A 14827-nucleotide genomic window follows, 5' to 3' on the forward strand; every position below is an offset into this window, starting at 1 on the left:
TATAATTTGATTGTATTATATGTTTTAATATCAGTATAATGTATGCATTGTATTTTTTTAAAAGGAAATTTCCCATGTGAATACTGAACTTTTTGTAGGGTAAAAACATAAAATATGGTCACAACACTGATGTGAGTATCCTGTACGCTTGGGGAGAACTGTTAACAGTTAAGTTCTGATAGCAGAAACTAGCTAGATGTAACAAAACAGGGCTTCCAGATTCGTGTCAAAGTAGGGGAACAGAAAAGAGAAGCTTGTACTGTAACTGGCATGTTGTCAAAAACAGCAGTGTGGATGTTTTCTATCACTATATTGCCCATGAAATCCTCACAGAGATAATCATCTTAATTATATTGATCTTTTGGGAATGCTGATAAAGTTTGATGATAATGAGCTGTGAGCTGAGCAGTGGAAGTTGTAAGCCTTGCATGGACTTTTTCCAAATTCATAAAATTATTTAAAGAACAAAATACAGGTAGCATCATGTGCTCTCTCTCTCTCTAGTAATATCCTCTTTGCTGGGTACTTTTTTCATGTCATTATCCGTACATTCCTCAGCATACACATACTTTGTTTTGTCATGAATGCTACAAAAGAATTCTTCACTGAATTCTTCTGCGAGTCATATTTTGTGTGAAAAGGAAATGTTAAAAAGCCCTCAGAAGGATAAGGAATAGGATTTTAGCTGAGTCTAAAGCTGGTCTACTTCTGCAGATTAGTGGAGTCCACAAGGCCTTTTTTTTTTGCTGATGTGCTTGATCTATATGCAATTTATATCCCACCTCCAGGAAGACCTGCCTAAATAGGAAAATATATATGTTTTGTGCCATTAATTGTTGGATTGTTGTTGTTTTTTTTTTTGTGTGCGTGTGGGGGGGGTGTCTTGATCTTGCATTTTTAACGTGGTTCTTTAAATGGTGGCTAGAAGAAACATTGTTACAGATGCTCTCTGTTTCCATTGTATTTTAATTTTTCTGCAAATGATAGAACTTTGGTCATGCTCCACAAAACTTTGCAGCTGACTGCTTGGATTACATTTAGCAGCAATTTATATGAAACAACCTGATAGTATGTGCTTATACATTAATGCCAGTGAATCAACATAGGTAGGCAATTGCACAGGTGCACACAAACCACATATCCATTGGATTGTAAATAAACAAATTTCCCAGGAACAAATCTAACTCTATTAATTGCTGTGTTGTTTCTCCTTATTTACACCTGTATGAGTGAAAGTTTAATGATTGTTATGTTTGTTTCAGATAAGAGAAGGCTGAAACATTTACATTTATCTAGTTTGAGTATTTTGATTATTAAAATACAGAACTATCCAACCTTTTTCTTCCTGTTCCCTCCTCTCTGAAAATACAATGCCTGATGGTATTTGTGTGAGGTTGTGTGAAAATACAAGCTTGAGTGATACCTCATGTACAGATTATAATTCCTTTTTTTTTTTTGGTATATGGTAGTCATTATTAATTTGATGACAAATATATATCTGAATGGATTAAACCATCTTGAGTAGATGAAATAAAGTGTAAATATAATGGAGTGGTGTTACTTCTGAATCTCTTGTAAGAGAAATTTGATATGATACACAACCTTATCAAACACTTGCTTGTTGAATATATAATATGACTTTCTGAACAGAGCTACCTCGTCAGAACTTCTACATTTTCCCTTTACCTTAGCCACATTGGAAGGAAGCAATTTTCATTTTTCCTATAACTTCAGTGACTCTGGAGGCAAAAAAAATCCTTGATCATCACTAATTCTAGTGCTGTACTTTAGTAAATTTATATACAGTTCCAGAAAGTGTGTTGGAAGATTACTTTAGGGAATCAATTAAACTTACAAGCATGGGAGGTTCTCATGTTTAATTTATGGTTTGCAGAAATATGCGATATTCATTGTTGTCCTTTTTCTACTATTAGAAATTACATGTGTGTGAATCTGAATTTATCATTTAGTCCATACAGAGGTAAGGTCAATAAATGGATAATCATGTACAATATGTACCTCAAGCTACTTTTATTTCGAAGCCTCTCAAGATGGAACAAATTAAAATTACATTATTTTAGATGCTTCCTTTAATTGTGAATTCTAAACAGCAGAATTGGTAACAAGGCCTTTCTCATTCTGCCTTTTTCCTCCTCTTTGGATCATGTTGTGTGTGCATGTGTGTATTTATGTAAGTTTATATGCCACTGTTCTCAACTATGTTATTTCTGGCAGTATTATGAATGGGTGATTGGACAGAAATAGAGCCTCTGATAGATTTCAATCCCATCTGCCTGCTGCTCAGTCAAGTATTTTTTTTAAGCTGATAATTGAAAACCTATCTTGTTCTTACAGAATGGCTTTGCTGTTGTAAGGCCCCCAGGCCATCATGCTGAAGAATCAACAGCCATGTAAGTACCAGGGAATATTGCCCATCTTGGAGCACTAAGGTTACTGGCAATCACCTGAATTGTGCATGTCTCTGAAGAACTGTAATTGTTAGCAGATGACTGAAAAGTCTTTCTAGGTACTCCCAGAAGGAGATTTATGGCCTCAGAGATCATATAGCATTTTTTAAATGCTCTGAACATTATTTATAGCTATTTTCTTGACTGATTTGCTTTCTTATTTCTGTTCTTCTCTATTCCACAGGGGGTTCTGCTTTTTTAATTCAATTGCAATTACTGCCAAATACTTGAGAGACAAGCTAAATATAGGCAAGATATTGATTGTAGATCTGGTATGTATTCTTGGCAAGCATCACACTTTCAGTGCATCTAGAAAAAAAGATAATGAATTTGTATTTATGTCAGACTTTCCAGCTTTTAATACCTACAAGTAATAAAGATGTGCATTTCCTCAGATTTTGGGAACTCATTAAAGCCAGGATAGCAGTACTAAAGCTATAAACATCTATGTTTCACTTTAATGGTGTTAACTGCAATTTAATGAGAAGAAGGCACAGATCAGGGCAACTTTTATGGTCCTTAAATGAATTGATACTTCCACCACTAAAATAACCCTAGAGAACCCAAGTTTACTTTTCCCTACAGAATATAAAGTTTAAATAGTCAGATGTTCTTTAAAGAATGTTGTTGCATTGGTAACAGTATTAGCCACTTTCCCCAGCTAGCAATGATTTGACTTCTGTAACTTCAATATTATTAAACAAATTGACAGATCATTCCCTCTAAGAAGCTTTCAAGTCATGTATGCCAGGTTTTGATGGTTCCCTGAAGGAAAGCTATGTGATTAAAAATCCACTTCATTGGATTAGTCTTATATTTTCATAGGAGGCATTCTTACACAATACTTAATAGGTTTAACAAATGGATTATTTAAATGCAGATGACATTTGGCATGTTGGCTATATTATTTTCATGAATAATGAATTGGAGCTCTGCCTTGCACTTAAAGGATCAGCCCAATGCACAGCCCAAGGAAAGTAGAATGCTGATTTATGAGCACCATTTTTGTTTTCCTACAGTTCTTGACGAGGTGTAATAGGGTGTCTGACAAAGCATAGACAGGAAATGAACCCTGGCATCAAAACCTAACCTGTTACATCTGCACTTAATTAATTTTTGCAGGTGATAAAAGATTTAAAGACAAAATATGTTAAAGGGTTTTTGAAGTGCAGGGCTTAATAGTCTAAATCTTGTTCATATCTGCACTCATGATTAAATCTTATTGAGGAGTCATGGCCTTACCATCTAGCACTTTTGTTCAGTTAAACATGCATACTGGCTGTTGAAGAGAAGCAGAGAAAGGGGGAGTGTGGGAGAAGGAATGGCAAGTGAAAAATGAGTGGTAGAATAAGTATATGGTTAGATTAAATATCCTTAGAATGTTTTTCAAATATTTCTCAGCTTGGTCTAATATCATGTAGAAACACAATTATAAACTGCCAAGAACTAGTATTTTTGAAGAATTATTTCTATTATATGTTGTATCTGTTTGCTGACTTGAATCTTTCAGTTCATTGCTGTAAGTGCTGGCCAAAAATGAACTCTCGGTCTATCCTTACTAATTAGTAGGAAAAGCCTATTTTAAGTTTGTGTTTTGTGGATTTTTGTAAGTCTTTTTGTCTGTGTCACATTTGCCTTTTCAGGAAAAGAGAACACTTCCCTTTGACATACTTAGCCAATAAGCACTTAGAAATTCAACTTTGCCTTTTCAAGGCAAGGTTAGATGTGCAAATCATTACCTGTGTAAATGACTACCTCTGAATCTGCCTGTCCTTAGCCAGGAAAGTAGATAGGGAATGCTCAGCCTCTCTCTAACTGTCCCATTGGTCAGAATAACTCAGCTGGTGAAAAGGAAGAAATATATGGCTGACACAGTTTACTTCACTCCTGGAATAGTTGCAGTTCAGTCCCTAGTCTACTTCATGGTCACAGTAATGATATACAAAAATTCATGTGGAAAATTTCGTATGTATGCAAACTATGGATAAATCACAGGCCAAACTGAATGAATGATAAATTGATAAATTCCTGACTTTATAATTGTCAATCTTCCCTTCATTTATTTCTACACTAAAATAACAGACACCTCTGATAGTTTTTTTTTTTCTCCTTATCCCACCATTTGGATAAATCTCTGGTTTTGAACTGACTTATATGCCCTAATACATTTCATCTACTAAAGGCAGAATGTGAATTCATTTCCCACATGCTAACTTCCACAGTCTTAAAGAACACATTCCTTTGTCTAAACAGAAAAGTTACTGCTCTTCAAAACAGAGTAACCCTTCACAGAATTAAGGTTTAGACAAGAAAGCTAGCTTTGAGATTTGTATTGAAAGAAAGAAAAAAAAATAAGTGCCCTTTAATATTTTTTTCTTCTCATTTGAAAACTGTTAGAACAAGATTTGTCTAAAGCCTCAAATATGCATGGAAAAGAAAGACTAAATAAAACCACAAAATGAAGTCCTATTGTGTTTTTAGTCATAGTCCCTGCAGATCTATTGATGTGCCCAGCATGGCTTCTCAGGTTGCAATCCTCATTCCAAGATCATCCATACTTTTATGCATGTTAGCAGGATTTGAGTCTGTTTTGGAGTAAACCAATCAGTTGTGTCACAGCTGAAGACTGAGTGGATTTCTAAGGTTAATCTGCATGCCAGATTTTATTTCATTTGCCAGTCAGAACCTTCTAACACTATGCTGGCTGCCTTCAAATCTCCAACACCTTCACACCAATGTGTACTCCTTTGCACCTCTAATGTGTTACATTTAACCTTAGCATTAAGTCATAGTTGGACTGTAACTCCACCTCATGTTGTTTCAAGTACTTTTACCTGAGAAAAGAAAAGAATCTGTTAAAATATTACCGTACAGAGGTCCCAGAGGAGGTCCAAGTCAAGCACAATGCGATATAAGTAAGACTCAATCAGTGTGGAGAGTTCTGAATAATGTGGGTTAAACTCATGGGCTACATCAGCTGCAAGAAGGGTAAGCAATGGTCAGTACTTGCTGTGCTGTTGGCAGTGTACACCTTGAGGTACACCGTGAACCTTCTTGGGGTCAAAGAATTCTGAGGAAAATGTGACTTGTTCCTGCGATACTAAATTTGATTTAGACTTCATAATATTTGTAAAGTAAACTGAGTGACAGTCTTGCCATTCAGAGTACTTTCCCTGCCCTCCTCTTAACTCTCTAAATCAGACATTTGAAAGGGATAGCTTAAAAGAAGAGAATTAATAATATCTATAACTTTTCAGCTCCTTAGAAATGCCAGTGAAGAAACTGTTTTTCCCACTTTTATTGAAAAACAAGGGGATTTTCCACTTTCACTTGTAAAATCCTTATGTGCCTAACCACACGGTATAGCAGTAAAAAAGAAAACTACAAAAAAAATTGAAAAATCTATGTCATCAGCCTTTGTTACATAGTTATACTGTCAACATTTTCAGTGTTTTATTTAATGACAGAATTTTATTCATTGTCATTATATGATGTTTGAAATATGGAGGCTAGCCAATATGGTGCCTTGATTGTGGAAGGCACCATCCTATCTGCCAGATGATTTAATAGGTAATGAGATCATATTCCTATGTCTTCAACTGTTGCCGTCATGATTTTGCAAAAATGAAGTATGAAGTCCTTTTCTGCATCTGGCATCTCTTTTGATGTGGATCTAACTGCTGAGGGACTGAACTGAACTGAATGTTTCAAGGAAGCCAATTTACTCAGCTGGTCACAGAGCCTTTGACCTCAATAGTGGAACTTGGCAAATCAATGAATATTCTTATGTTTAGTGTTCTGTCAAGAATTGTGAAAAAGCTCTGTAAACCATAGATCCTTCTGCAAAATACTAGTTTGTAGTTTAAACATTAGTCTTTCTTCAGAGGCCAATGAGGCTAGTTAATTAAGCCTGAGGGGTTATGAACTGTTGGCAGTTAATAAGTCATAAAATTCCTCCATAAAACAGGATGCTAGATTCCATCACTGAGGCAAGGAGTACAAAGAGCCGGTGTATAAATATCTAATTGTACAAAAGGACTGGGATTTCTCAATGACTGCTCATCTGGAGTCTCCAGGGCACGCTCGCTATGGTTTCCTGATTTTTAGAAGCCAGTTTAAAAAATGAGTGCATTAAAGAGTAATTTGCCTGAAAGTTCAGGAAGTATGGGGTGGTGAAGGGAGGGGGAAAGGAAAAGACAAAAGGAGGGCAAAGGAGAGGGAGAGAAACAGAGAGAGAGAGAGAGAGAGGAGGGGGATGTAAAAGAAAGCAGAACTGAGCTCTCTACACTGAGTTGGACATTATTACATTTGTCATCTGTTTTCTTTCTCCTTTAGGATGTTCACCATGGCAACGGTACACAGCAGGCTTTTTATGCTGACCCCAGTATCCTGTATGTTTCCCTCCATCGCTATGATGAAGGAAACTTCTTTCCTGGCAGTGGAGCCGCAAATGAGGTTAGGTTTATTTCTTTAGAGCCCCATTTTTATTTGTATCTTTCAGATAATTGCTTTGCATGATTACCCCTAATTTTCTTGTCCTTCTCTGGTTCTTTAAATTACACCAGATTAGCAAATTGTCCACTGGGAGCAGGGGACCAGTGGAGAACAAGTGCATAACCCAGAGCAGTCCTTGTCAAACAAGGCTGGGCTGATCTGACAGGTTGTTTGATGTTTGTTTCTAAAGCAAATTTGAGATTTTTTTTCCCCTTTCCCTCTCTCTTTTCCTCCTTCTTTTTCCTCTTTTTCACTCCTTTTGGCATTTTATCCCTACTTTTCAGGTTGGAAGTGGCCCTGGTGAAGGGTATAACATAAATATCGCTTGGACAGGTGGCTTGGACCCTCCTATGGGCGATGTTGAGTATCTCACAGCATTCAGGTCGGTACCTTTGAACATCTACTGGTTGTAGAACATAAGCACAAGAATAAGAGCTAATGCAATATTGAAAGTCAGGAGAATGACCCATGGTGAAACTGACTTAAATACGAAAAAAAGGATAATTTAATTTTGTGATCATCCATGCATAATCAACAAAAATTTTTCTAATTATTAATCAGTCACTTGTTTTTTCATTACTATACCATGACAGTAAAATGACCTTAAGCTTACTCACTCCTCTTCCCATGAAATTTAAATACAAATATTTACACCACACAGAAGAAAATTACTGTTTACGTTCACATTGATTGCAGTTAATGCCAGTAGAGTAGATAGAAAGCAATGTAAAGTATGGTCCAAATCCGGGGTTCCTCATTCACTTAAAAGACTCATTGTGATGTTCACAGATTTGACCATTAGCTTTTTTACAGATTGTAGTAAAATGTTAAGTAAATAATTGTGAAATATCACAGTAAGAATGATAGGAAATGTTATTTGCTGTATTTTTCTTTGCTTTCAATAGCTCATTCTATATGAAATTTTATTCTTTCATAGGTGGTGCATCTTAATCTTTAGTCTTATTTTCATTGGACCAGAGAAGATAAAATAGTTTAAAACAAAACCTCTCAGAGTGTCACTGGTCCTGTCTTACAGACCCAATTTCCTTTCATTGTAATGCAGTCCAGTGGAAGGATTTAGTGAGCACTCACCTTTCAAGACTGGGAAGGTGCTACATATTTGAAAAGAGGTTTCATTTAGTGGAAAATGATATGTCAGAAAGGCAATGAGACAAGCAACATGTATGTCCAATCTCTTTTAAGATACTTAGTTTGAAATAATGTGTTTATACAGTTTTTGACTATATTCTATTGAAAATGCATCATAAAAAGCATGAATCTTTTTGTTTGGTTTGTTGATTTTTGTGTGTGTGCTTTTTGATGGATGTTTGTTTGTTTGTTTGTTTTCCCCAAAGAACTCCTGTGCAGCCCATTTAATAACATGCAGAGTTTCTGGTAAACAACACACCTGAATTCAAAGTCTAAGCCCCAGTCAGAGAAACAGCCTTAGACATTCTCAATAACCCAATGTTATTGTGGAAAATATTTTAATTTTATTTACATTTGCCTGTATTTAAAATAGAATCTAAACAATTTGTAAGTGGCAGGCTGCAAATCTTCTACATCTCAGTATTGCCTCAAGCTCTTTCCAAGCTACATCTTAACGCTTTGATGAGATTTTTATGTAAGTTAAGGAACTGGATGGTTCAAATCACTGGTATTACTGTCTGATATAAATATATCTGGTAATTTCATCCTAGCATTCTTGGTTTGAATCCAAACTGTCCCACTAATGATATAAGTAATGTGGGCATCTAATGATGCAGAGAATGGTGGTCCCAGCTTATTGAACAGAAGACTCACATGACTGAGACCGTAACCATGATTGGTACCACTGCTGTCCTGATGACAAATACCTGGGCTTAATAGTACATTTACAAATACATACTTCCTTGTTCTATTTTAAGGTTCACTAGTAAATTGTTTAGAGCAGCTAATATTGCTGCTGGGCCTATTACTCTGCTTCAGAGTTTGCGGAAATTTCAATCTCTGTGCCTAAGCAAAACAGCACTTTTAAGGGAAATAAAATTCATGTAATATAAAATGCTTCCATTTAACTTTGTGATTAATGTTGTAATTAATATGGAAGTTACACATTGTGTTAAATAGTTGCCCTTTTATTTTGAAGTATAATATCCTTGAATGATTAGAATAGATACTGCTGTTTTTCTTTTTTCCAAATATGTATCAACAACAGGAAAATTTCCCTGCCTCTCAGCCCCTTTTGTCCTGGTCACAGTCTTTGTCACTTCTGTAGGGCTTATTGATATGGATTTGTATGATTGGTATGATAATTTTGAGTGTGGATCAATGAAGCAAACAACATGGAAGTTTGAAGAGTGAATACTAAAATTTGTTAATTACGTAGGATAGATCAGAGGGTATTTTCTATGGATCTCATCTGAATGGTAGGTAAATTTACAACTCCTAGTAAAGAGAAATCTTATCCATGGACCAGAATCTATTCCTGCTATTACCCAAGATGTCACACATGATGTAGCCTGAGTTCTCAGTTTGACCAGAAGAGAATTGTGAGACAGTAGTCAGGCAACAGGGATCCAGAGTTCATTCCTTCAACTATAGATATAAAGGAAGGTACAGTCTTAGAGAAAAACAATAGAAGCATTGCCAAAATATCCCAGTAAGTAAGCTGTTGTTGTGGAATTTTGACCTGCAATGAGTTTTTAAGAAGATAAGTGAGTTTCATAGATAGGCAAATGTATGGGGGTTTTTGTTAAATTACTTTGTTTAATAGACTGACTTTAAGACAATATCTGAACTAAGGGGGGGAGAAAAACTTGAACGTCTTCAATCAAGAGAAAAATGAGGGACAAAATGGAGAGATTTTCACTTCCTACCTACTCTCCAGTAGACAGAGAGGTTATGCAGTAATTCACTCCCTAGGAAAGGCAGGAGTGGATGTTGGTGAAGGTCTTCTTCCTTGTAACCACGGTGGGAATAAGTTTGCAGTTGGGTGGAACCTATTTGATAGAGAAGTCAAGGCTTCTTGCTTACCGACAGCCTTCACAGCCTAATCCTTTGAGTTCTTAGGAGCTGAGAAATTTGCATTAAAATAAACTAAAACTCCCTAGGTGAGGCACATAGCTTTCGCTTTCTCACCGGAAGAGCCCTAATTTCATCCTAGAACTGCACCAAACACATATTTGAAGTGTCACCAGCCTTGATGCTAGGTAACTTCTTACTGCTTGATTGACTGTCAAATTTCACAGCAGAGATCTTTTTGAATGATAATGTCCACAGAAAAAGAGACCACGATGTTTTTCTGTCTCTAGAGTTCAGTTCATAATCAGGTATTATATATGACAATATATTTGACATCAGGTATATTTTTCTTAAGGCAGAATATATTTGTAAGTGTAAGCATTTACACACCCACATATATATGTATATGCAGGTAGCAAAATATTAGTTGTCTTCCACTACATAAATTGCTAGAGAAATCTATTTAAAGTAAATATTTTTAGGACTGAATAATATTCTACCTCACTCTTTCTCTTGGAGAAAATATTTCTTCAGGAAAAAAAATCTTTTTTGTGTAAAAATGAAGATTTGAAGGCATAACACAGAGTAATCCCTTCAAAGGTGTACTGAGTGAGTGGCTGGACCGGTACTGTAGTGGGAAACAGGAAAAATTATGGTGCTGTTTTGTGTCTGCCATTTTGATTTCATTGCTACATGAAGAGTTTATTGTATTTTTGAACTAACTCTATTGCAAAATCAGATTTAAATGGCTGTAGCAAATTTGAAGATGAACACTGCTCATTGATTTATAAAAAAATGTTTTCATTTCTTTCCCATTTCTACTAAGAAAGTAAGTTTGCTCACAATAACTACAAGGATGTGGTAGAAAATGTAGGACAGAGAAGTTTCTGCAGAACGTAAAGTGCAGTAGTCAAATCATTGTACCATTTAATTTTGCCAGAAAATTGTTTTTTGATGTTTACCATAGTTAAGCAATTGGTCTAGCTCCAAAAATCCTTGAAATAGTGACATTTTTCTAAAGGTCAGGCATCTCTTCTTTTCTCCTATGGTAACAAAAATGTACAGCTCTTCTGCATTATTTTCAGGGCCTGGAGTATCCCTCTAGAGAGTTTGTTTCACCATTTACTTCCAGCTATTCAGGTTAAATTTGCTTTAATCTCTGAAAACAGTAGGAGATGGTGGCTATTTTCTAAGAGGGTGATTTTACACTCAAGTTTATAAGGTTGTAATCCACTCTCTTCTGCCAACAGTTATAGAAAAAAATAAGAGCAATGGTTGACTAGTAATGTTCAAATAATTATTTTCATTATTTTCATTGTTTCCACATTATAGCATATGTGCTCAGTAAAGCAAGCAGCAGACAGAGGCTTAGGTCTGTTTTGTACATGCACATCTGTCTCTGTGTGTACTTGGAGTTTACAGAGGGCAGGAGAGATATGTTTCCATAGACTAGAGTACAGAAGATGCAGGAGGCAGTGGAAACAAATGTGAGTGATGCGAAGAGTGAGGGAGAAGCAAGAGACAGAAGGAAACTGGGGTGTGCCTTCCAACACTTTGCACAGCTTTTATTCAGCAAAGGAGTTGTAAATTTAGCTTAACCAGCCAGTGTGTTCTGGCTGCTTTGCACTACTCCAGAGGAGCATAAAACAGCCATTGCATATCAGTGAACCTGGCCATAAAAGCTTGCATATAATGAAACATACATGTGTGTGTGATGCGTGGAGTAATTAGAAATAGCTTATGACAATATTATCTTTTAGCAGTCACATGCTTGATTTTAATTTAAGAAGCTGAACAACTTCAAAAGAAATAGGTGGCATTAAGACAGTTAAGGATGAGCTGTATCTACAATTTAATTTAAAATATAGCACATTTGTAAATAACTGCAAATCTAATTTTAAACAAAGCAAGTTCAAAATTGAAGAAATACTTGAAACCACATATGTTAAAATATAAAAATGGAAGAAAATTAAGGTGTGTAGAAACTCTTCACCCTGTTTTGCAGTTCTTAGTGCTTGTTTTGGAAGAAAATAAGCAGTTTAAAACTGTTTGTATTCTATCTCTGCTCAAAAATATTAACATTAATATTCATTGTTGTCTTGTGGCTGTACAAGGCATAGTTAAGGTTATTTGAGAGATTGCATTGATCTATACCAACCCTTTTTTCCCCCTTAGTTTTGTATTTTCAGATCTGATGACATTTAATTTTGACATTTCAAATTAAAAACTTTGTAAATGTGTTCAAATATGTTGTCTCTGTGAACTCTGCTTCAGCATAGATACTGACTGTTGTTTTTCTTTACTATTTAAGTTGCAATTTAATACATAAACTCAAAGAACACTATATTGCTGTATTTGTCTTATGTTTATTCATATAAGTATTCATAGATAACATATATTTTTATATATTAATTTAATTTTTCTGGGAATTGTACTAACCTTTTTTTTTAACCTGAGGAACTGGAGATAACTTTAAGAAGTTTCATGTATCCTATTGGTATTGAATTTCATGGTCTTAAGTATATGTGACTGAAAAGCAAAAATTCTTTTGTTTTAGGTCAAATCACGTCTTCCACTTTCATTAAATGTCCATTTATGTACTACATGTGTAGATGAAACCCACATTTTTGCCTATCCACACTTACTATTTTAAATACATTTGTATGATCTCTGCCATGTCCTTCCCTATTTTTCTTCTCTCAAAATACAATATTTCTGGTCATTTTCAGCCTCTCTTCATTTAGAGATCTATCCAGTTGCCAAATAACATTTATTGTTCATCTCTGAGGCTCACCTATTTTCTGGAAATGAGCTAAATACACCATATGAATGCAAACCATTGATTTAAATTATTTTGAATATTATTATGGCTATCTTTGACATCACTGCTCCGCAATATTGTATAATTCTCTAATTGAGAAGAAACCTTGGTTTCTGAACATAACAAAATAATGTAAAAGATAAAAATCACCTTTTTTTCCTAACTGTACCTAAGTATTTAAAGTGAGTCATAGTACAATGGTATATTGTGATGTTTAATGAATTCCACCAAGAATAGCTTTTGAAAATAAAGTTCTTTTAAACAATAATTCCAAATACCCATAACTTATTGCTTTTAATTTTTGTGACTGTAATTTCCAGAAGCTGCTGAGGCTGTATTGTGCTAGACTGGGTCTAAAGAATATGGTAAGGCTCAGGTTCTGATTCCAATGTCGGATAATATTTGATATCTCTTCAAAGAGATAAAAAGACAAAAGTGTGGAAAGGGTAGGAAAAAAAGCCAAATTATCTGCTCAGCCTCATAGGCAACAAAAGAGCTAGATGCAGACTGCTCTGACATCTTCAGAATTTTAATCTATTGTGTTGTCAGTGAACTCCATTTGCTATAGCCTCAGACTAGCAAAATGCCATGTTTATCTCTAATGGAAATTAATTATTTCTCAATATATTGTTTTGTAAAAACTGGTAAAGATTATTCCAACTATAGTTGTCTCTCTTCACTATTTGTTGGCAACAATATGTTCAGCATTAGACTGTGTAAAGAAGCTGGCAGAATCTCTTGAGTCGTATTTATGACAGACAAATAATGATTTACCTAAATGTAGATGGATGTTGTTGAGAACGCTGGTTATCCACAGTCCTTGTGCATTGTCAAGGGCAATGCTTTAGTGAAGAAAAATTATGGCTGAACAGAACACAGACATGGAGGCTCTAGGAAATCTAAACAATGTTTTCTGTATATAGTTTGCTTTCAGTCACCCACAGCATTCTGCAGAGTCATGAGTTACAGTTTCAATTGGTTTTTCATTTCTGACCTTGTTCCCTTCTACCAAGTGTCTTTAAAAGATGAACATTTCAACCAGAGATGTCTTTCTTTTCCCTTATGTCATAGAAATTGTCTTGGGAGAATTCAAATAAAGGGATACCAAACAGCTATAGAAAGTTAACAAGATCTGAGCAGTTTGAAGAAGGCAGAAGTTTGCTTGAAATATTAGCTTTAAAATCTGCTTAGACTAAAAGTTTCATATATAAATACTCAGTAGTCATGATCTTTGACTTTAGAATATTTTTTTGAGTGTGGGGGATAAGATTTCATAATAACGGTAAATTTTTGTGCCTTTTTTCTTTTCTTTACAAATGTTTTGAGTGTTGAGATAATTATTATCATGGAGATAGGGACGGAGTCCTTAGGAAATGGAGAAGCAGAGTTAAAAGCATTTGAAACCCTGGTATAAACAGCTTTTCAACATTTTGTTATACTTCAAAGTTCCCCATAAAACTAAAACTGGCTGCAGTGTTTATAACCTGCGACCTCTTGTTCTTCCTACTTCTTTATTTTTATTTGGAAAATCTAACTTCTGCCTAAAATACCCTACATTTTTACCTTTACTGTACCAGGATTTTAAAAACTGTATATTTAAAAACTCATTCACTGGCAATACAGAAGTTAAACTTTTCATTACAGAAATTAATTAGTGTCAGCTTACTTTTCTACAGATGCACAGTTTCTTTTATTGACATGGCAGACTAGGGGGTGGAGGAGAAAGGATAATAAAATATGGCATGTGTCAGGTTTATGTGGTTCAGGTTAAAAACTGATTAAAATCCAAAGCCATACATGGTCTGTAGTTTCAAAGTGCTGAAAAATACCTGAACTCTTTACCAATACAACTATTTTCCAATTTTTGTTAAGTCAGAAAGCTAAAAGAATGGAAGTGTATGGGCAAAGAATTGCCATATTGTTAAGTACTTTGATGAAAAGGTGAGAAATCCTGCAAGAAATGAACTGGCAACAAGAATGCACAAGGTATTTTTATCCTAAAAGTCAAAATATCAGCAGCATTTAAATGGAGATAAATTTC

The 14827-nt window shown here is 35.1% G+C and overlaps 1 protein-coding gene across 1 annotated transcript in view; it reads left to right on the plus strand.

Moving 5' to 3' along the window:
- The window catches only part of HDAC9 (histone deacetylase 9), a 452635-nt gene that overhangs the window by 347832 nt on the left and 89976 nt on the right, over positions 1-14827 (plus strand). The window contains exons 20-23 of the mRNA XM_071560871.1: positions 2356-2411; positions 2653-2740; positions 6804-6923; positions 7247-7344. Coding sequence (XP_071416972.1) covers positions 2356-2411; positions 2653-2740; positions 6804-6923; positions 7247-7344 — 362 coding nt within the window. The remainder of the gene's footprint in view (positions 1-2355; positions 2412-2652; positions 2741-6803; positions 6924-7246; positions 7345-14827) is intronic.

This window comes from Pithys albifrons, chromosome 7 (genome assembly GCF_047495875.1).
Source record: "Pithys albifrons albifrons isolate INPA30051 chromosome 7, PitAlb_v1, whole genome shotgun sequence".
Taxonomy (NCBI): Eukaryota; Metazoa; Chordata; class Aves; order Passeriformes; family Thamnophilidae; genus Pithys; species Pithys albifrons.